Source organism: Schistocerca gregaria, chromosome 7 (genome assembly GCF_023897955.1).
Source record: "Schistocerca gregaria isolate iqSchGreg1 chromosome 7, iqSchGreg1.2, whole genome shotgun sequence".
NCBI lineage: Eukaryota > Metazoa > Arthropoda > Insecta > Orthoptera > Acrididae > Schistocerca > Schistocerca gregaria.
In genome coordinates, this window is record NC_064926.1 from 38,329,767 (window position 1) to 38,354,654 (window position 24,888).

Consider the following 24,888-nt stretch of genomic DNA (forward strand, 5'->3'; position numbering starts at 1 on the left):
TCCTGGTAAGGGTTCCCAGGTATGCATGGAAAGAATAATGAACTATTGTAATGAGATGTGAGAAATCATTCTAGCAGAGAAATCAGTACTGGCACAAATTAACATACACCATGAACAAAATTAGAAACTTAAGTGCAGCAATAACACAAAAAAACAATTCTAATACATAATATTTTCAAATTTGTTGGCATTCAAGCACAGAAAATTTCAACATTATGTTAACATAACTGTTTGGCTTATTTAATCAAATTATAATTAGAGTCTGAAATAGCACAGGAACACAACAACAACAATCAGCACACATATTAATGAAGGTACACAATATAGGTAACCATCTGAATACTATCAGAGTAAAAAAGTAAACATTTTGTCATTACATCCTAGCAGAAATCTCGATTTTGTAGGAACAGAAGCAGCATAAAATAACTCACAGGCAAGCACAGCTAAGCCAGAGCAAATACAATGCATGCTGTCAGATCAGTACTTGACTCATTATCACAAAATTTTAATATATTCAGTGGTGTTTATCTCTGCAAGGATACATAAAGCTATATATTTAGAAAATAATTCCTTGGATACCTGAAATGCTGCATGGAGCTAAGATGATAAAGAGGACGTACACTGTGTGTGTGTGTGTGTGTGTGTGTGTGTGTGTGTGTGTGTGTGTGTGTGTGTGTGTGTGTAGCTCTTTCTATTAAAAGCAGTACTTCAGATGCCTCTGTCCCACTGTCTCATGTGCCAACCTCTCCTCCCACTTTCCAACCTTTTATTTGCATTTCACCATTCTGTTGATTATTTGTAACGTATCAGGCATCCAAAATCAATCCCTACATAATTCTTAGTAACAGACACATTACTGTCCTACCTTTAAAAGATTTTTTAGCAGTTTTTAATTTGTGCTTTTTTCTCTTATTTTCAACACAGTTATTAATCTTCATAAATTTTTCTACTACTTTGCCGTTAAGGTTTAATTTCTGCAGGCAGCAATACTCTTGGCAACAGAGATTCATATAGCTGAACAAGCAATGAAGTAGGCATGGCAAACTTAACTGCTGCCTAGGGATCCAAACCAATGTCTCCCAAATAAGGAAAGTTAAGAATGAATTTGAATGAGCATCCTGCTACTTATAAGGAAGTCATTGCAGTACATTCCTCAAAACTATTTTGTAATGTTATTTGCACTATGCCATGCTAAGAGAAATTTACATGTAATATTAACTCATTTTCTTTTAATAATACAGAGAATTCACTATAATTTCCAAATCTGGATAATGATAGTTAATAGAAAGCTATCTTTAGCACATACTTAATAAATTTTAGGAACAGAGACACAATCTTGAACAACAAATATTTAAAGGACTCAAGTTAATCTGTAAGTCATATAGTTCAGATGAGAACAGAACGTTTTGAACAGTGGTGCTACAGAGTAATGCCGAAAATTGAACAGGTGGATCCATTAACTTATGAGAGGGTACAGAATTAAACTGGGAAGAAAGGAGTTTGTGGCACAACCTGACTAAAAGTGGGGCTTACTTGATATGACACATCTGGAGGTGTGAAGGAATGATCAGTTTGGTAATGGATGGAAGTTCATGGGGAATGGAATGGGGAAAGGGGGGGGGGGGGGAGGGAGTATGTCCAAACTATAAGAGACCATGGGATGAATGCAGAAATTAGGTTCAAACGGATGCTAGTTGCAATACGCATTTGTAGATGAAGAGGTTCCAACAGGATAAAGTGGTGTGGAGAGCTGTATCAAATCAAATTAGTCTTTGGGCTAAAGACAATGACAACAACAGCTAAATTATGAAAGTTATTTGGTATGTGAACAGGTGTTAGACAGGGAGATGGTCTATCCCCTATTTTATTCAACTGTGTTCTTGAAAAGATGATCCAAGAATGGGAAGAACAACTCACAGAGAATGGAGTAAATGGACGGGTGCAATTCAACTATAAAAACAATAGCTCCCTACTTAGCAATCATATACAACCGCTCGATCACCGATAGATCTGTACCTACAAATTGCAAAATTGCGCAGGTCGCACCAGTGTTTAAGGAAGGGTAGTAGGAGTAATCCATCGAGCTACAGACCTATATCATTGATGTCGGTTTGCAGTAGGGTTTTGGAGCATATACTGTATTCAAACATTATGAACCACCTCACAGAGAATGATCTATTGGTATGTAATCAGCATGGCTTCAGAAAACATCGCTCTTGTGCAACGCAGCTAGCTCTATATTCGCACGAAGTAATGGCCGCTATCGACAGGTGATCTCAAGTTGATTCCGTATTTCTAGATTTCCGGAAAGCTTTTGACACCGTTCGTCACAAGCGACTTCTAATCAAGCTGCGGACCTATGACGTATCGTCTCAGTTGTGCGACTGGATTCGTGATTTCCTGTCAGGAAAGTCGCAGTTCATAGTAATAGACGGAAAATCATCGAGTAAAACTGAAGTGATATCAGGTGTTCCCCAGGGAAGCGTCCTGGGACCTCTGCTGTTCTGATCTACATAAATGACCTGGGTGACAATCTGAGCAATTATCTTAGGTTGTTCGCAGATGATGCTGTAATTTACCGTCTAGTAAGGTCATCCGTTGTAAAGCGATTTAGAAAAGATTGCTGTATGGTGTGACAGGTGGCAGTTGACGCTAAATAACGAAAAGTGTGAGGTGATCAACATGAGTTATCCATTGGAAGTCGATTACTTGATAAATAGTACAATTCTCAAGGCTGTCAATTCAACTAACTATCTGGGTGTTAAAATCACGAACAACTTCAGTGGGAAAGACCACATAGATAATATTGTGGGGAAGATGAGCCAAAGGTTGCGTTTCATTGGCAGGACACTTAGAAGATGCAACAAGTCCACTGAAGAGACAGCTTACACTACACTCGTTCATCATCTGCTAGAATATTGCTGCGCGGTGTGGGATCCTTATCAGGTGCGATTGACGGAGGACATCGAAAGGGTGCAAAAAAGGGCAGCTCGTTTTGTATTATCACGTAATAGGGGAGAGAGTGTGGCAGATATGATACGTGAGTTGGGATGGAAGTCATTAAAGCAAAGACGTTTTTCGTCGCAGCGAGATCTATTTACAAAATTTCAGTCACCAACTTTCTCTTCCGAATGCGAAAATATTTTGTTGAGCCCAACCTACATAGGTAGGAATGATCATCAAAATAAAATAAGAGAAATCAGAGCTCGAACAGAAAGGTTTAGGTGTTTGTTTTTTCCGCGCACTGTTTGGGAGTGGAATGGTAGAGAGATAGTATGACTGTGGTTCGATGAACCCTCTGCCAAGCGCTTAAATGTGAATTGCAGAGTAGTCATGTAGATGTAGATGTAGAATCTTAGGATTTAGTGTTTGGTTTTTGCCAACAATCTTGCAATGCTGTCTGGGAACATTGCAATGGTAAAAAGGAAAATTAACATTTTGAAAAGAACTACAGAGAAAACAGGCCTTCAAATATCTTATGCAAAAACAATATATTGACAAACAAAAGATGCTCCAAAATTTCATGAACATAAATTACTGATTAATTATGTCAATAAATTTGAATATCTTGATCACTATGTTACAATAATAAGGTTAGAACATTTATAAATATCTGAATGCCTGGATTTGACTAGGACAGGAGAAATAGAAAAGATGGAGAAGAAAGGGGGGAAAAAACCTAAGACAAGCACAGGGGCCAATAAAACACAACAATGAATACAAGAGCAGGTGTAGTGAAGATCTGCACTAGAAAACTGAACATCTAAATGTAATGACGAGAAACTTAGAATGATGTTTTTCAGCTATCTGGCTCGAATAATGGAAGCAGAATTTGCAAGAGAATTTTTGAACAAAAACCACAAACACCACAAAAAATGTTCCTAGTGCAGGTTGCTCTCTGAAAGAGAGAGAGATTAAAGAATATGTAATTTTGAACACAGATACACTTTCATAGAAGGTTTTAGATATATATAAACTGAAACAAAGTGGCCAGAAGTTCAAAAAACAACAGCATTCTGATGTACTGAAAGTGTATTGGAAAAACTGGAAATTTAATCAAAAGTATTTATCACACACACACACACACACACACACACACACACACACACACACACACACCAGTATTCAGACTGCTACAAATCCACAGCAGTGCTGTAGAAAAATGAAGGACATGGCGGATGTTCATCAGAGGCATTGCTGAATAGTACCAGCATGACACCAAAGTAATTATGAATCCCCCAGTTTCTGTAGAAGCTAGAGGCAACATTCGCAAATATAAAACATGTTACAAATTGTAGTTTTAGTTGTAAGAAACCAGCAGCAGAAGCTGTGAGTATGACAATATTAACAATATATGACTAACTGCAGTTCATGAGTGGACTGAAATATGATTAACAACAAAAATGGGTTCAAAAAGTTTCTTCAGATACTGCCCAATGCTAGTATGTTAATACCTTCAAAGTAATTCTGTAAGTGTGGGTCTGGTATGAAATATACTTTTGATTGTAGCTACATTCAAATTTTTGAAACCGAGACTACATAGGCTTCAAAGTGAGCATAATCTGAACTTGTCTCACCAGTTATTGAACGTTTAAGAGGAAAATCCTAATGATTTCTGTTTTGGAATGTGTCTGTGAGTAAAAAAAGAGTGCACAAGCATTCTGAAAGAAACATTTACAGTATAAACACTGATAATGTAGGGAGATTAAATCTATATTTTGAAGTAACCCATTTACATGACAGACAGGGAAAGAAGTTTTATTTTTGTCTAACAGATGTTTACTGCTCAGAAAATAGATATGAATCTCAAATTCTATTTTCATGTAATTTCACTGTCCTACCAGTTCAAATACAGCATAGTTTAATACAAAAAACACAATGTTTTCAATTTGTTAAACTTCATTAGAAACTGCTTTCATCTCTGCTATTAAAGAATTATTTATCAGTTCTGCATGACCTCTCCTATTATTTAATTGTCCCAAGCATGTGCTAACAATGATGGTTTTGCATTTTTCAGTGCTGGATCAGGTGAAGGACTACCTCACACCTTTTCCTCTTCAGTGGGGAAGTGGGGGGGGGGGGGGGGGGGGGGCAAGTGGAGGATCTTTAACAAGCCAAGAGAGTTGACCTTTCCATATAGAAGTTTTGTGTTAGCCCTGTGGTTGTCACAGACATTAGCGACATCACCCGAAATATGGTGACACCATTACATCACTGCAGAGAAATATTAACAAGAAACCCCTCAATATTTGGACATCTGTACATTCATTCCCCATTTCATACATTACATTGTCTTTCATCTCTGTTCAATGTTGAGCATGTAATTATGAGATAACCACCTTGTATCAGTTAGATGTCTACTGATGTGGCTACCAGGAAATAAACAGCTATAAGCAGCCCACAAAAATAAACAGATTGTCCTCACAAGATTGAACAGAATGTTTTTTTCCTATCTACAGGTTTTTGTCAATGGGTTACTAATATTTTATAATGTTGTGGTCGACAACTGTTCCACAACTGCTTCTCTCTCAGTTAAATTAAAACAAAAAAAAAAACAAAAAAGTTTGGAGGCTTATAAATGAAGCTCTAAAAAAGGTAACCCATTGCCATTTGACAGATGCATACTTTAAATTTGTGTTACTTAAGAAAGGAGCATGACAAACACAGAGTTACAAGACACAAAAAACTAAAGAAAAACTGATTTGTACCTACAAATAGATGTTGTAATACCAGAGGATGACTTTTCCTTGCAGAGATCAACCACTTTCAGCAGTTAACTTAGGAGACTTCATAAGCAATCTAAGCAATACAGCTTTGCTCAGCTGAGCTTATGTCTTGCCTGTGATACTTCCACGTGCAGCATAATGTCGTGCACATGCTTTGAATCTGTTTCATGTCCTATGGGACCTACCTGTGAATTCGTCTTCCCATTCTAAACCAGGATTTAGATTGTACTCGTCTTGAAAGGATGAAAAAGAAAAATCATATCAATACCACTGTAACATGAAGTGTTAAAATTTAATTTAGTAGGACACAATGCATTTGTTTTTGTAAAAAAGCCACTCATGACTATCTATACCACATGCTGTCAAACTGCATGAAATCATGCTTTCCCATTAGTATTACTGGAACAAAAGTGATTAAGTAATTGCAGTGCTAAGTCATCCACATATTCCCATGAACAGAAAAGCAATCTATGGGGTGTAACGCCTAGCCCTCTTTCCAAAGGTGGTTTTCTTCCTGTCTTACACCGTTCTACAAAAGCTGCATTATCACTTCTTCCATTAAAGTTACCACAAAAATACGGTGCAAATGGAACAATTGCAATAAAATCTTTTTACAGCTCCGTAACAGTGGTATCAGGAAGATGTAATTATTTCTCTGAATATTCATAATGAAAAAAAGGGCAAGTGAAATATACAATGCTTCATAAGAGGAAAAGAAATTTGCAGAAATGAATGCCAGGAGACAAAAATTTGAATGACAGGTATCTTTAAATCCGTCAAGAATAACATGCAGACTGATTGGTTAAGCGAGTGTTCAACTCAACGCTTGCTACAAATGTGGGCAGACCACATGTAAGCCATTCAATCAGTGAAAAGATTTTCGAATTTAGCAGGTAATGTGCCAAGCACCTCATACTGTCAACGTCCAACTGTTAAATGAGTCAAAACTAATAGCTCTACTCCTATTCTCACTGCTTTCTATATTTTATAGTCTTAAATTAATGTGATTGTTCACACTATGCTAATTCACTTGACAGTAATTCTTAATATGTAATAGAAAATGAATATTTAGCAAGCTGACTATACAAATAACTGTGCAATTTTTTAGTGCATTCTTAGAAAAAATTTAACGTAAATATGTATTTAACTTTCTTTTATAACTACTTGCGGTTCAGAAGAGAATTTGTTTTATATATATTAATGGTTTTTGTCTTAATATGTAAAATTCTAAGCAAACAATAAGAAAAGGTATAACTGGATAAGATTTGAGTGACCAATAGGCAAATAAAAGCCTGGTGTTTATTCGAGGTGAAATATTAAACCCGTGTTCTCCATCAGAGAGTGTATGCATTCTTCGTGGAGGATGTGTGTGAAAGCTGAGTTACAACAATGATCTTAATTTTATATGCTTGTATACTATTTTCTGGATGGTTGTCTGATCTTGTACTACTATAAATTTACAAATTACTTTCTTATCAGCTTCTGACATGACTGTTCCTCACTTAGATCTCATAGTTCTGTCAACTGCATATAACTGCAAATTTGGACAAAGAGAGATTTAGAAATAATAACAACATTAGAATAGCCTTTTTTAAAATGTGTGTAACAGTATAGTACACCAGTGCTGTAATATATTCATCCATACATACGAAATGGAATAACCCAAAATTAAATTGATGGAAAATTTGGAATGAACGGTATTATGTATCTGAGAACAAAGCATTCTTTCTAAGAAAAAGAATAAGAACAGAGTAGAAGTCAGCCATGTAGGTAAGGAAGATAACTTGCTATACTTTTATTTTAGACACTCTCTCTCTCTCTCTCTCTCTCTCTCTCTCTCTCTCTCTCTCTCTCTCTCTCTCTCTGTGTGTGTGTGTGTGTGTGTGTGTGTGTGTGTGTGTGTGTGTGTGTGTGTGTGTGTTTTTCCAAGTAATTCTTAGATATCGTGATAAAAACTTGTTCTCAAAAATGATAAAGTATTTCATTACATCTGATGGAGAAATCCTTATTATTTGCAGAATCTCTGAAAATAATGTAGTGTTCTTCTATGATTAGGCATTTTGGTTTATTAAGTATGCACTACTAAACTCGAGATTCTTTAAAGAATCAAACTCCGAAATACAGAACAGCTTCAGACATCTGATTACTTTGCAAATGAGATAATGTCTTAAATTTTTGACATTACACATCTAACAAGTAGAGATCCACAGCAATGGGATTGACTTTTTGAAACCGCCTATACTGTGACGTAGGTTAATATCCCAGCTATTACACCCTCCAGCCATTCGCCATGGTAGGCCCTCAATTGTGTTACTGACAAGAAAAATTCAGATTTTTGCATGACACTCAATACCATTAATACACTACAATCATGTTAACTGGGTGCATGGTGTAATCGACAGGGTAAGACATTCATTTGGAGAAAGCCTATGTTCAAGTCTGGCCAAGTACTTCTTTTTTTTTCTAGCTGAAATTAGTTTGATCATTATTGACTGCTTTAAACGTAATTTTATATTTCTATTCCTTTGTCACATCATTTCAGCTTCTTAATTTGCTCTCATTTTTCTTGCTGTCATTCCTTTTCCACTTGAAATCTTTGGTCACATGGTTTTAATTAATTGTATGCATTAATTTCAATTTAATTTATTTCATCATCCCATTTTTTTTGTTCATGTTACTGCAGTCATTATTTCTATTACTCATTTTTCTTGATTTTCATTTTACTTAGGCCCCTTCTTCCACTTGAATCGTCATCTGTGTTATTTTGTCTATAGTGCATTAGGAATTTAGGCTATGTTTTAAATGTTTGTATGACGATTACCATCCACAAAAAAATTGTACATCTTGTAATGAAAAATACATTTTTACACCATTGCACTGTCACTATAAATAGACTATTTCTTCTTTTGTTTTTAAACTGATAGATCGTCATTTTCAAATATTGAAATATAGCAAAGTTCATATTCATAAAAGTTCCCAGTGGAAAAAGAATGATATAAAGAAAAATTTGAACAAATGTTAAAATCCATATGATGATTAAAATGTGACAAAGGAAGAGAGATGAAAAGTTACTTTAAAACCAATAAAATGAATAAAAATAATGATTAAAGTCATTTTGATACAGATTTAAAAATAAAAAAATTAAAATAGGGCACTTGATGAGATTCAAACCACAATCCTCAGCATGCAAAGGCCTTATCTTAACCATTACACCACGCCACAAGACTACAGAAATCTTCTCTATTAACGCTATTGGGTGTCCCATCCTCTTTGCAAGTGAGGAAGAGTTTAGAAAAGGTATGGAATTATGTTTGATGTTCATTGGAAGTCAGCCAGTGTTTTCATCACCGAACACTGGATGAGTATAGTTCAGGTAATTTGCACTCCTTTTTAAACAAAAGTTGGTTTTTCACACATTTCAACGTTTATAGCGTATCTCTAGATCTGTGTGTCATACAATGATAGAATTTCGCAAGTACATTCGGTGGTATGTGTAGACAGTGTCTGCAAAATGTGCTACAAAAGAAGTTTACTTTGCAAGAACAGTGAAAAAGTAGTAAGTGATAAACTTTTTTTCTTTCGTTATTGTGAGTCCATTGTGTGTGTGTGTGTGTGTGTGTGTGTGTGTGTGTGTGTGTGTGTGTGTGTATGTGTGTGTGTGTGTGTGTGTGTGTGTGTGTGTGTGAGAGAGAGAGAGAGAGAGAGAGAGAGAGAGAGAGAGAGAGAGAGAGAGAGAGTGTTCAATAGAGGTATGAAGTTATATTTAAAGTCTGTTGCTAGGTGCTCTCATTATCAAACACTACACAAATATATTCCTGGTAAATGGCACACCGTTATGCTGCCTCGAGCCATACACAGTTTCTCACTGTAATACTAGTCTTACTGTGATGAACTTTTATGTAAGATCATAGTGCTTAGATCATGACAGCATTTAAAATGTTTAGATTTGGGCTATAATTATAACAAATAATGAAAACAAAATTTTTATTGCCAATGAAAGCTGAGAGATGGGCAACCTGCAACTGGGACTGCGCACCCCACAAACTGCGTTAGCCGTTTTTATAAGGTAGCACATCTCAACAACTTAGTCAGAAACATGTAGGTGTACTCATTTCTTGGAGACAACACATACAGTGCATACACAACAGCAATAAAGATGTCTCCATGTGATGTTTGGTAAGCTTCAGTATCATTTTATTTACCAACTTTGAACATTCTGGAGTGCAAGACATCCTCAGATATCTTGGTGCAACAGAATGGGATTTACAGTTACTTCATATCTGTTCCTATCTGTGATGGATTTGTGAATGATGTAGGTCAATGAAAAACACCTTGAGAATTATCCCCTGGAATGTCAGTGTTTGCACTAAACGTATGACAATTCTGATATGAGGAGGAAGAGCTGGAGATGCCAGGCACATATTTGGACTCCATCAGGTCTAAATCAAATTTTAGTGCAAGAACAAAGGATGCCTGTTTTTCCTCAATCATTATGTATGCATAACACTGCCAACAAAAATAGGCAATAATGTCTCTAGGGAGCTCATAATTTTTGTAGAAGGTACCCACATGCAGGAAAAGGAGCAGCACTGAATGCAGTGGCAGCAGGAGGTGGGCAAAACACAGTCGGCAGGCAAGAAGACATAGTTAGTGTCCATCAGAGCCCAAAAAGAATATGGTACTGAGGTAAGAAAAATTATTAGGGGCCTGCTACACTAGTACGTTGGAGGTACAAGGACCAAAGAGAAAAAAGTCAACAGACATGTCTTATCACACAGCTATCCACAGATACACTACACACAGAATTGAAGAAGTGAATTGTTTCATAATCTACGAATAATACATATCAGAACAAAAGTGTATCATAACTGTATCATTATACATCTTACTGATGATGCCTTAAAGCGAAAAACGGCGAAAAACATCTCCGAGAATAAAATACAGTGCAGCAAGAGAAGATGTTTTTATTTACAAAACAAATAAAGAATAATTTTTGCGAAACCCCATAACTGCGTCCCACTGCGTTATGCAAGCACAAAATTTCCTCCAAAGGTCCTGCAACCTTCCTCTGTGATGGTGGCAAAATAATGGCACCTTGTGATGTCACCCTTGGGCTCAGTGATGCTTCAAACAGCAGGGTGTAGACACGAGGGGAGAAAAAAGGCCACAGGTCAGAAGTTAATGTGAGCTATAAGGTTGGTGGTTGTTGTCACATTAGCACCACAATTCTGCCCAATTCCACGGGTGATGTGTCACACAATGAGAGGGTCGCCACAACACCTTTCATGCACAATTCAGTCCTCCTCTTGATATCTCAGTGTTGGAGGTGAGAACCATGAAGCCACCATTTTGTTATGGGTGGCTGAGGAAAACATTTCAGACACATCAGTGCTTATTGCTCAGATGTGACCTGAAAAGGCCTCAGGATGTGGCATAATAGGTGCCAATGAAACCATTGATTCCCACAAATTTCACAGTCAAAAACAGCAGTTTGCAGTGTGATGAGCAACAGGGATATGTCCTTGACATCCTCACACACTACTTACACCCTCAGATGATTAGACTTTTCTTTAAGAAAACTGTGGGGCTGCATACCCATTGAACATGATCACATCCACAATTTTCAATCTCAAGTACAGGCTGCAACACTAAGGACTTTCAAAACCATTTGTCAAAATTTGAACATGATCCAAAGTAGTAAAGGGTACTTCTGCTTTTTCAGCCATCCATTTTTTGCCCTCCTGTAGCGTGGTCACATGGGTGTACAATAATTACATGCATGTCAATAAAAGGACAAAGGGTTCCTTTAAGAACTGCCAGTTTGTTTCGGAGCCACCCATACAACTTTATTGATTGCGTTACAAATGTAGCTCTCAAAAACTGACACCATTTCAGCCTGCCGACTGTTCTAGTGCCGCAAGTATGCAAAGCACACTCAAGAGTGCTCAAGGGGTTGCTTAACCCCCATGCAATACAATTGCCGCCAGGCAGAATTGGTGTATAGGTTTCCGACAGATACATTTGTAATGTGCTCAAGGAAGTTCTGTGGGTGGTACCAGGGGTGATGCCAAGCTGAGTGGTCTTAGGTGGACCCCCTGTCATTTTATTGATGCACATTTTAATGTTTCACACCCATGCGATCATGCTACAAGAGGACAGAAAGATGGGTTGAAAAAGCAAAAGTGCCCTTTACTGCTTCAGATCACGTTTCAAATTTTGTTGAATGGTTTAAACAGTCCCTAGTCATTCCAACCTACACATGAGAGCAAAAATTGTAGTGCTGCATTCCCAAGTGCTACAATCACATTATATGGGGATGCAACCCCACAATATCCTCAGAGAAGGGTTTAAATGACTGAGGGTGTCAGCAGTGTCAAATGATATCAAGAACATCTGCCTGTTGCTCATTGCACATTGAACTGTTATTTTTAAGAGCAAAATGTGTGGGAATGAATGTCCCACGGAATGGGAGGTTTCAGTTATGCCCTTTATGACACCCCAAGGCCTTTTCATTTCAATTCCAGGTGAACCATCAAAGAGACATCAAAAGAAGGGGTGAAATGGGGGTAAGAGGGGCTGTGATGACTTTTCCTTCGCGTCACACATCCACAGTGGCATTGGGCAGAATGAGGTGCAATTTGGTGTCAATACAACATCATTAACCCACCTTACACCTCATGTGAACTTCTGAGCTCTGGCATTTTCTCCGCATGTGTTAACACCATGCTGTTTAAAGCATCACCGAGCCCAGAGGCTGATGCCACAGGGCACCCCATTTCTGCACCATTACAGAGTAAGTTTGTTGGCACCTTTGAGCCAAAATTCAACTTGTGTGTTGCAACGGAAGATTATTACAGGGTTTCAAAAAAATAAACCTTCAATCCTTTTGCACAGTGTAGCAATACTTAATAGGAAATGAAAGTTATTAAAGCACAATTAAATACTATGTGTTACAGTACTGACATTGCAGGAAAATGATGCTTTTAGTGAAGCAAAGCACTAATGTTGGCGAGATGGAGATGGTACATTGAGGATCCACTAGTACCATATATTAAACCATATTATCCAGATTACACTAATGTCACAAGTACTGCAGATTACATTCCATTATCAGCTTTAATGAATAAAATTAGTCGCTATAACATCAAGGAATTTCCATCACCAGACAAAGCTGTTTCCCACCATTGCAAAGCACTTTTACAAATATAGTGTTAATTACAAAAATATGCATGAAGGCAAAAAATACATTTAATAATGAGGGGAAGTAAAAAGAGGACACACACTGTCAGTGGAAAGAATGAATAGTTAGCAATTGAGATGTTTGAGTCACCAAATTATCTAATACTATGTTTGAATTCTCTTCATAGCGAAGACATCAATGCACCCTTGAAGAATGTTTGTCTACAGGGGCAACTGCTCTGAAACTAGACTTAGACTGGTTTGAATCCTGCAATGGACAGAATTTTCATCATCAGTATTTGATCAGCAAGGGTAGGAGAGATGGTGGCATACAGCTTGTGCCTAATCATAAGACTGTATGCAAATGACCTGGACTATTCTTCACATCTCTCCTGTCTCTCATGCACATATCATAGTTGTTAATGGTGGTTTGTCTGTTGGGTGAGGATACGCTGAGTGCACTTTGAGGAGTATGTTATATAGAGCTGATTCCCTTCCAATCATTCATAATGCAAACATTAAACCACAAAACTACAATGTGAATTAGGACAGACTGCTATGCACCAAACACAGGAGTCATATTTAAAAGTAGAGTGTTAGGATCTCCTAAACTATCAGCTGAAGTCCTCCTCCATATGTAGAAACACACACACACACACACACGTGCGATAACTGTTGTCTCTGGACACTGAGGCCTGACTGCATGCCTACACAACTCCTGAACCCCCACAACCAACCCTTGGCCACTATCACTGCAGTCAGGCTGTAGCGCCTGTAGGTAACAGTGGCTCTGTGTGTGTGTGTGTGTGTGTGTGTGTGTGTGTGTGTGTGTGTGTGTGTGTGTGTGTGCGCACGCACTTCCATACTTGGTGGAGGACTCCGATTATAATATTTAACAGTCTCCTTTCAATTTGCTCATTTGCTGCTCAACACCACCTCTAGCTGGAGAATAGCAATCTATTCTACTGTTATCCTATCTCGGATTTTCCACAGGAAAAGCAAATCTGAAGCACATCCCAGTGATTGACAGTCACTGAAAATGGACCTTGGGATGTGAGTGCCATGTTACTAAGAAGCCTGGACAAAAATCTACATGATAGTATACACAATGCTCAAGTCCCAAAGAAACTAAAAAATTAGCTGGTGCAAAAGGAATCATAGAGTGTTAAAGAATATCTATTAAATTAATTTTGTACATATTTCTTCATAAGCAAATGATGTTGGTGTAATCAAAATGGTTGATCCTTAGGAAATAAGTTACGGGTAGTTTTTGGCATGGTCTGTATTACACATACACTTGCTATACACAATATAATTCTGTAGGATCAAAAATTCAGTTTATTGTTTAAACATAGAAAATTTAATTATTCCTTGTAGAAGAAACAGATCACAGAGAAAATTTTTCAAAAAACTCTCAGAATTTCTTTAGGTAAAGGTGGGTTGTACAAGACACTCGATTTTATATATATATTTTTTTCATATTGTAAAAAAGATCTCTTGTTAAGTACTAAGTGAGACTGACACTACAGACTCACTACTTAATCAACACTATCAGGAAGTGACACTAAGAAAAGAAACTTCCAAATGAGAAGTTCAGGATGTTACTGTAATACTTTTGCATTTACACCATTAACTATGTAGATAAAAATGTGTTTCATATTTCAAAAATAAATATGGTTCTGCTAATAATTATCAAAGACGTAATGCTGAGTACATCCTGAGAAAAGAAATGGAAAGCCACCTTCACTATGAGCATGTAAAAACTAGTTGACTCACTAAATGAATACTGACATCAGTTTAAATTTTTTATTTTAGACTGTATACCAGTATTCTGAATGAATTATGTTACCTAGTCACATTAATTATGAACAAGTGGTAAACTTATATGTATCATTTTACTGTAACTGTCTTATAGAGCTTGATGTTAAGTGGTGTAAGAACAGGAAAGAATCTTTAGCAACGGGTTAGGTTCAGAGCAATGAAGCTTAATTTTCATGACTAAACACCTGTTATAACTGTGAGTTTGTGATTGTGTAAAATATATATAGGAGGATGATGAAAGAAACTTAACACAATTCTGTAGTTGATAAATCCAACTGTTTCAATTATGTGCCAACTATGTAACCAAAGAAAATATTGTGACAGTCTTAAAAAGAAAGTATGAAAGAATTTCAAATGGGAAATTGTAAAACTGTGTATCTTAAGAAAAATTCAAATTCTGATAATTTTGTTATATCTTTGATGCAATATTGCTCAAGGAAAAAAAAAAATCACATTTTTGGGGTTACTGTGCAGTTTTACTACAGCTTTAACCAATGCAGTTAGGTACAAATATATTACATAACCACTTCTAACATTACAGATCTAGCATTGGGTTTAATGACAACAAATGTAGATATGCTGTAGCAGTAGCTATTTTCATGAGAAGCCAAAAATGTTTTGGTAGAAGCTGACAGAGTTACAGGAGAGTACGTACAGAGAAGACGGAGAGAGCGCAGGTAGGCAGGTGGGCAACGATGGTGGGGAGACCCTCCACAGTCAGCTTGCAAGAAAATTGTTGTATCAATCAAACGGAACATAGGACATCAGACTAAGCCATCATTAAAAAACAGAATATGCCTGGAAATTAAAGCAAAGACACTAATGTGTGTAGGCTCAGCAGAAAGCAAACAATGTAATACTGGAGATATACTCTGCAAACACTGGCATCATTTCTGGTGCTAAAGGGAGTAGGAATCAAGTAACAGTGGCTCATTGCAACTGTTATTATATTCATAGTTGGAGGAGGTTATGCAGAGAGCAATGGATAAATAACAGTGAACATATCGGAAATTCTGATTTCTCATTAGAACAATTTTTACTCGGTGTGCAAGACAGGGAATTCAACTACAAACTACAACAGAGAGAACACCTGGTAAGGGAAAGTTAAAGCATCGACTTTTGTATTATATGCTTGGAGCAAAATATCTGAATACTTAAAAGTATTACCTCTGAGATCTGTTCAGTGTAATGAATCCATTGCTAGGGACTTTTTTTGTGTAAGGGCAGTGATACTTGCATTTATAATCTGTACTATTCTACTTTTTCACATGACAGTAAAAACTGAAAATTTACACTACTAATCTATTTATTTACTTCTGGCTTTAACGTAACTAAACGAAAGGAATCAGTTACTGGGATCGCTTATAGTAGATGTGAAACTGAATTTCCTTATGGTATCATGTATGACTGCTTGTCAAGAATCTGAGACACTATATAAAATCTAACTTAGAAGCCACCACCACCACCACCACCACCACCACCACCACCACCACCACCGCCACCTCTTTCTTCTCCTCTAGGAAATCTGTTATTGGCTAGTTTTTACACAAATGTGTAAACAGAAGAACAAAAGTGTTTCTGAATTCCCCAGACAGAAATCATTCTTGCAACCACAAATCACCACCTTCCCTCATCAATCTAAACATAGTTTTTAAAATTTCAAGATGATTTGGTTACTGGCATTTGCCGATTTACATTCAGATATAAATAAACATTTTTTCCATAGCTTCCTACTGTTATGGTGTGCCAGTGCAGGCAGGTGTGAGGTGGAGACTGGGTGATGGGGGACATTAGACACAGCACGAACTTTAAGAGTATTAATTCTCTACGAACGAACTCATTTAGAGTGATTAACGGACACATTATATTTAGTTCCATACTTTGACGTATGCTGCAGACATTTTAATTCTGTCTGCGACAGAAGATGGCTTTGAAGGGACACTGAACGGAGTTGTTGGTGCCTTGAAAGGTGACTATAAGATGAACATAAAAAACGTAAAACATGGAAAAAAGGAATGTCGTTGGGTCAAATTAAGAGACACTGAAGGATTCTTATGAGGAAATGACACACTAAAGGTTGTGACAAGTTCAGCTATTTGGGCAGCAAAATAACGAATGATTGACGAAGTGGAGAGGATATAAACTGTAGACTGGATAGTAAGAAAAACATTTCTGAAAAAGAGGAATCTACTATCATATAACATAAATTTAAGTGTTGGGAAGTTTTTCCTGAAGGTTTTTGTCTTCAATGTAGCATTTTAGGGATGTGAAATAATGTTGATAAGCAGTTCAGACAAGAAGAGAATAGAAGCTTCTGAAATGTGCTACACAAGGATAGTGACAATTAAGTGAGTAAACTGGTGAAAAAAGAAATTTATGGCACAAGTTGATTAAAAGAAGGGATCAGTTGACAGAACACATTCTTAAGCACCCAGGAATTGTCAATTTGACTAAGGAAAGAAGTGATTGAGGGCAGGATGAAGATTATGGAGGGAGATTATAGTTTGAATGCAGTAGGCAGGTTCAAATGGATGCAGATTGAGATATAAAGAGACTTCTACAGGATGGACTAGCATGGAGTGCTGCATCAAACCAGTGTGCACACTGGAAAGAGCAACAACTAAGTGTAGTGTATGACTGAATACAGAAGGAGAGTCAATGTTATTAGGGTGCAAATTGATGGAGTCAATCCTGACAAATCAAGAGTAAGAAATTGATCAGCTGTGACAGTATATCATTTAATATATAAACATCATACAATATTCATCCGTTGATGTGTTTATACAGAGTATTTAGGTAAAACAGAATACTCAGGAAAGAAGTATTGTCACAAAAGTAACAGCAATCAGAATTCAGTGTGAATATTAGAAGAGGATTCATGGTTTAGTTTATGATGACATTTTGACGAGTAATTCATCCAATATGGGGAACAGAAATTACATTCAGAGTAGCCACACAAATTTCAATGACGTATGTGGTTAGTAAAAAGTGCAAGTTACAAATTAAAATGAAAATTTTCAGATTTCTCTTTGAATAACTGAAATATAGCTATTAGACAAAATCAAACAATGGAAAGTCCAGGATGAAGTAAAAACAATGTTACGAAAAGTATAGATTGCTACTCACCACATAGAGGACACAATGAGTCGTAGATAGGCTGCGGCTGCAGCAGCAGGGACAGTGCTCAAGTGAGTGTGCTTTCTACTTCACAAGAAAGCCTCTCAGCCAAAAGCTAAAATGTATAGCAGTCTTTTTGTTGTGCCTGTCTGCAACTCAACATCTCCTCCATAGGGTGAGCAGCACTCTCTCCTTTTCATAACATTGTTGAAAAAGCAGTGATGACACTACCCAGAACATATTGAAGTAAGCCCAATGGTGTATTGCTGGAGATTTCTCCCTTAGGAAAGGTCAGCATAACTTACTAAACTGCACTTACAGAAAGATCTTAACATAAAAATGACAATGTTGACAACCTAATCCCAGACAGATAATTAAGTTTAGAGGTGGAAAATTTTACAACAGGACACAAAAATATTAAGTAAATTTTTTAAACCTGTAACCATGAATACATATGTACACCTTTCATAGCTGCAACAATATGGGGTACAATTGGAGAAATGTACAATGAAAACTGAAATGACAGTATGGCTCTGTCGGGGAGACCCCATCAGGGGTTGTTCGGCCACCTGGTGCATGCCTTTCGATACAATATCACTTTGGCGACAATGAAGACGAGATGAAATGATTAGGAAACAGTCACCCAGTCCACAAGTGTAGAAAATCTCTGACACTACTGGGAATCAAACATGGGGCCCTGTAATTCAGAGGCAGTGATGCCAACCACTAGACCACAAGCTACGATACCCAGAATTTGCTAACATATTCGCATCAGATGTTAACTTAGTTTTTCATCACTTATGGGAATTTTATGCAATAAACTACTGCTGTTCCTTATGAAGGGTGCAGCCTTTTTATGTAGTTGCAGGGACAAAAATCTGGATGAATAATTGATCTGGCCTTGAAATGTTAGCCAACATGGCCTTACTGTGCTGGTACTGTAAATAACAGAAAGCAAGGGGAATCTAAACACATTATTTATTATTATATAATATACACAATATTATTTACTATTATATAATCCAGGATGTGAAGTCCTACTATATGGGTTAATAATAATTGCATACCCCAGGGCAGTGACTAGTCAGGAAGATGATGGCATCAGAAAAACAAAACTAGTGACAGTGTTGCAGAGTGGAATGTTGGGTCCCTTAGTAAGTTAGAGAATTTAAAAGTGGAAATGGATGCTATTACGGAAGTGTGGCAGCAGGAAAAAGATCTCTGGTCTTTCTTTGTATAACCCAAGTGTTATAAATACAAAATCAAACAGCATTAACACAGAATTAGGTCTAATAAAAAGAAAATAGAAATGTGGAGAAATTATTATGAACAGCATGTTCAACACATTGTTATAACCTAGATGGGTATGAAATCAACACTGAACATGATATTTAAAGCTTGTATACCAACTTTATCTACAGATGAGGATAAAAAAGGGATTTGGAAATTTGTTTTCGGGAACTGAAACTGAAAAGTGGGAATGGAAAGAAAAATGGGAGAAAATATTTGGGGGAAGGGAATGAAAGGAGAAACTCTCTGGTGCAACTCTGGGACTGTATACATGGAAGAGTCTAAGAGACACCAGAATGTTTCAGATTATAAAATGGTAAGACATAGGTTTCAAAACCAAATTTTAAACTGTAAAGTATTTCCAACGGCCGATAATCAACTGATCTTACTTTTTTGGTTATGAACTACAGATTAAAACTGAAGAAACTGCAGAAATGTAGGAAATCAAGACTAGGCCTGGATAAACTGGAAGACCCAGGAGTAGCTGCGAGTTTCCTTTGAAACATTGGGCAACATTTGAATTAAACAAGGAAAAAGAATACAAGATGAATGGGTAGTTTTCAAGGATGAAATAGAGAAGAGAGCAAGGGTGAACAAGGCAAAAAGATGAGGTCTAGTAGACATTCTTCGATAACAACTAAGACACTGGATTTAACTGAAAAAATGTGAGAATAGAAAAATGCGACAAATGAAGCAGACAAAAAACAAATGTCTAAAAATGATACAGACAGAGAGTGCAAAATTTTTCACTTTAAAAAGTTTAAGCAATTAAGATACACAAAATCTGTTTCAAAATGTTACCAACTTTGGCTCGAGGACAAATGCTACACTGTAGAAGCATGCATGACTAGGAGAAAGATAGATGCCACTTATATGACAGTCTGAGGCCTTTGGATAAGAGAGAAACAACTGTATGGGTATGAAGAGCTCAGATGCGAACACAGTACTAAGTAAACAAGGGAAAGCCCAAAGGGCCATACAAAGTAAATGAACTTGAAGCCAATATTATACGAAAACAAAGGAAAGTAGATCACAAAATGGGAGGTATGATACTCTATGAAGAATTTGACAGACTGCTGAAAGACCTAAGTTGAGACAAGGTTTTTGGAGCAGATGATATACCCTCACATTTATTTAGTTAGTTGGGAAAGCCAGCCACTGCAAAACTGTTTCATCTGGTGCACAACAAGATGGTGCCGGGTGTAGAGGGCAGAGTCGCATCACTCCTGAAAAAGAATAAAATAAACAGTGCATCATGTAAGAAGTACCAAAAATGTCTAGTTAAGGGAATTCTGTGTGTTAAATGCAACTTCTGGTCACATGTACAATGCACCAATGTATGTTTAAAATTCATTAGCGAAGATTTCAGTGATCGTTTTCTGACTGCTTAGAATAAGAAAATGCTTGTTTAGCATCAGAAGTGAAGCCAAAAGACAAAATTATAAAAGTGCTATTAAAAGACATTGCCGTCTTGGAAAGTGAGATACAATTATTAAGCATCAAGCAAACTGTAGTAGTGTGAAAATACCAATTGTTGCAGACAATAAACAAGAAAATGAGTAAAACATGAATAACGGACAAGGACACAAAAATCAGTGGAGTGATACAATTCTCATTCCTCAAGAGAATGAGTAGCAGTTTTTGAGCAAACTGAAGACTGTAAATCAATGAACAAATATAAATGGACAAAAGTGGCATAAAACAAGAGATTATTTAATCAGTGCAGCACTGAAGAAAATACTGTCAAAGACGAGTGTTCAATATCGACAACAGTAGCTGAAAAACAATGAAGAACCAAATACAAAAATTTATGTATATCCAGGAATCAAGTCCCAATAACTGAGTAAATATCTCAGTAACATATTATGGTCAGAAGAAATGTTAAATGACAAATCCAACAGGAACTACAAAGCTGTATTCCTACACATAGGGGTAAATTCTCTTTGAGGCAGCAGCATGGAAGAAATCATAGGTGAAACAAGAAACAAGATCTTAATGGCAAGACAAGGTATCCCTCAAGGTTATATCCTAGGACTCATTTTGTTTCAATTTTACATCAAGAACATATCAATCATCTTAAATACCCCACCTATTTGATTTGCGGATGACAAATCTGTATTAATTGAAGAGCATGGTTTTCTCTCACTGGTTTAACCCTGAGTATCCCAAAAAACCCATGTGATGCAGGTCAGAACAAAACAGTCAACATACCAGGGAATTAAAATAAAAAATCTAGAAGTACTGGATTCTGTGAAATTTTTTGGATCAAACCTACACAAGAATTTAAATTGGAACAAACATATGGAATACCTAGTAAACAAATTCTAGTTTTGTATCTGAAACACAAATACTGGCAAATGCCACTGACATGGACACAAGGAAATTTGAATTCCATAGCTACTTCCAGTCAGTTATAAGATACTGTATTTTTTTTATTTTTTTGGAAGTTCAAGCAACTCAATGTGCATAATGAAATTACAGAAAGAAATTATTAAAACGTACTGTGCATCCAATGATGTCATGCTATCAATTATTTAAAAATCTGAAATTATTTATGGTAGTATCATTTTTTGTACAGCAGAACTTATTGCACAACAATAAGGAAAATTTTATGCTCCCTGCACATCGTTTAAATTTATATGTTCAGAGTCCTCAGTATAAGGGATTGAAGATTTACAACAAACTTGAAACAAAGAACCTTCTGAATATGAACCTAAAACACTACAATCTTATTAACTATAGTTTTATATGAGTAAAATTGTATTAACCAAATTTTGACGATCCTCCTGTACTCTAATCGAGTAATTAGCATAGGTATGTTACAAGACAAATCAATCACAAATCACAATCAGTCAGGAAAAATACCCTCAGACTTCAAGAAGAATGCAATAACTACAATTGAACCATCAAATTAACAGATCGTGTTTGCACAATACAGACCTGTATTATATACAGAACAACAGGAAAACTGGTAGAAAGCAAAGTCAGGGAAGATCAGTTTGGGTTCCAGAGAAAAATATGAACATGCAACGCAATACTGACCCTATGACTCATCTTAGAAGATAGGTTGAAGAAAGGCAATCATCAATTTATAGCATTTGAAGATTTAAAGAAAAATTTTGACAATGTTGACTGGATACACTAATTGAAAATCTAAAGATAGCAAGCGCACACAGAGTGAAAGGTAATCTACAACTTGTATGAAAACTAGGATGGAGTGGTAAGACCCAGGAAAAAATGGAACCAGTGGTTGAAACGGGAGTGAACAGGGTTGTAGCCTTTACCTTATGCTCTTCAATCTGTACACTGAGCATCTAGTAAAGGGAACAAAGGAGAAATTTGGTAAGGGATTAAATTTAAGGAGGAAGAAGTAAAAACTTTGTGGTTTGATGATGTCATTGTAATTCTCTCATATATGGCAAAAAACATGGAAATTGTAGCTGAATGAATAGTATCTTGAGAAGAGGTGACAAGATCATCATCATCAACAACAACAACAAGTTATAAAAGGGTCACAGAATTTACTCAAATTAAAGGAACAATTCTGCGGGAATTGTATTACAAACTTAAGACACTAAGAGTAATCAAAACATTTTGCTGTGTGGGTAGCAAAATACTTTTAACTCATTGATGACTGAGTTAGAAACGACATAAAATGCAGACTGGCAGTAGCAGAGGAAAGCATTCATGAAAAGGAAGAATTTGTTAACTTCGAATATAAACTTAAACATTGAGAATTATTTTCTTAACAAATTTGTCTGGAGTGTAACATTACACAGCAGTGACAAACAGATGATAAAAAGTTCAGACGAGATTAGACTAGCTTTCAAAATGTGATAAGACAGAAGAATGCTGAAGATTAGACAGACAGACCAGAGAGCAAATAAGAAGATAAATATGTAGACTGAAGCGATGAATTAAAATTTGTACCAAAGCCGGGTCGGTCACCTGCCTACTAGGCAGATGTACTAAGCACTACACCACTCTGGTACTGTGGCTCTCAATAATTGGAGGAGTACCCTAGCACACCTCCCTCCTCAATCCAATTCTCATTCATGTTGCAGTCCATTTTGTATTACCCCAAAACTCAAACAGCGTTTCACAGGCTCTCCAACTGTATTGGAATAGCACCTCAGCACCAAACAAAATGGGGAATCCTGCCTGAAACCCAGGCACAGGTGCTTTAATCAAATGAAACTATATGGTACTAGAGGCCTTTTCAGGTCTCAAACATCTACGATGTACACATGCCTACTGAGCTTTGAATGTCTGTTGAAAAATTTATAAATGCTGCATATGAAAAAAGAAAAAAAGCTGTCTGCTGCCTTTCACAAAAAGACAATTAACAGCAATTAAAGCTGGAGTAATACATCATCATAATTTAATTACTTAGCAGAGAATGGTAATGAGAGTTTTCCAATAGACAGATCAAGCTGTTAGCAAATTAGGGCACTCTGCACCCATTTATTCAAGGATAAATTAAAAGGCAGAACTTAATTTTAAGACGTCCAAAACTATTAAGAGAGGCTAAATGCAACAAAAAGTAAATTATGTAAAACTCATTTATAGGTCAGTTGATTGTGTGTTGTAAGGACTAATAAGGAATCTGACAATTTGTTTTTAGAAAGTAAAGAACCATACAAAGAGAATGTAGGAGGGAGAAACACTTAAGTAAAAGGCAAAAATGTGAATCTGAGACAACACGGTAAATAGGAACAATCTGCCCAGCTGACGTGTCAGTATACACTGAAAATGCTAGCTGCTAGAACAGGATCCAGCAAGCCATGTACTGTCATTCTTGTCCTTATTCTTTAACAAGTGCTTCGGAGTTTTGAAACAGGTGATTTGTTCATCTATGGTTTTACAGCACTATGTCAATGAAAAGATAACCAGAAAATAGCGAAAGCACAGGGCAAAAACAGTCAAGAGTCACAAATGTACTAAAATCAAGTGAGATGTTTCAAAAGTTTAAGTGCTTTAAATGGATCCGGTGAAACTCACTGATAATTGGTGAATTACATGTATTCATTAGGCTTCCTTGAACAACTGGTGATAATGAGGGATAGAGATAATAAGACTGACATGATCTGAGGCCTTTTGGGAAAACAGGGTAATAAGTCAGTTTTTACAATATGTCTCATTTGTGTCACTATAGTTCCCTCAATTTCCTGCACACAACTACTATCACATAGGCCTTTGATACATTCCCAACATTTCTCAATTGAACATGGTTAATTATTTATCAAAATTATGCAGATTACATTTTATTACAAACTTGGATAACTGGATTTCAATTCGAAGAACAGATATCACCTTACATGTAGCAAAAAAGTCTTGCCTCAATTCGTAGAATTGTGAGGAGATACAACTGTATGACTAATAAAAGGATCTTGAATCTAACATAAATTTTAATTCCTTGCTAACAAGAAAAAGGCCCCCCAGTGGCAGAATTGACTTTTTGAAACCACCTGTCTAATGGTGTAGGTCCTAGTTATTACACCCTGCAACCACTTACCCTGGTTGGGGGGGGGGGGGGGGAGAGGAAGAAGAAGAAGAAGAAGAAGAAGAAGAAGAAGAAGAAGAAGGAGGAGGAGGAGGAGGAGGAGGAGGAGGTTGCGTGATGCTCTAAAGCTTTACAAACTGGTTGTGTAGCATAAAGGTTATAACATGAGCCTCGTATGCAAAAGATTATGGGTTCAAATCTCATTAGATGGTTTGAAATCTTATATTTTTAAATCTGTACTGAAATGACTGA

General features: G+C 36.6%; 1 protein-coding gene across 15 annotated transcripts in view; it reads right to left on the reverse strand.

Annotated features, from left to right (window-relative positions):
* LOC126281331 (cytoplasmic dynein 1 intermediate chain) overlaps positions 1-24,888 on the reverse strand; it is a 183,071-nt gene that overhangs the window by 41,719 nt on the left and 116,464 nt on the right. For 6 of the 15 annotated variants that reach the window (XM_049980205.1, XM_049980203.1, XM_049980201.1 and 3 more), the window contains one exon: positions 5,912-5,959. The exons of 7 other annotated variants lie outside the window; for them this stretch is intronic. In XM_049980205.1, coding sequence (XP_049836162.1) covers positions 5,912-5,959 — 48 coding nt within the window. Of the gene's footprint in view, positions 1-5,911; positions 5,960-15,381; positions 15,448-24,888 lie in introns of all 15 variants that reach the window. 2 more of the 15 variants (XM_049980195.1, XM_049980194.1) reach the window with 1 other exon arrangement.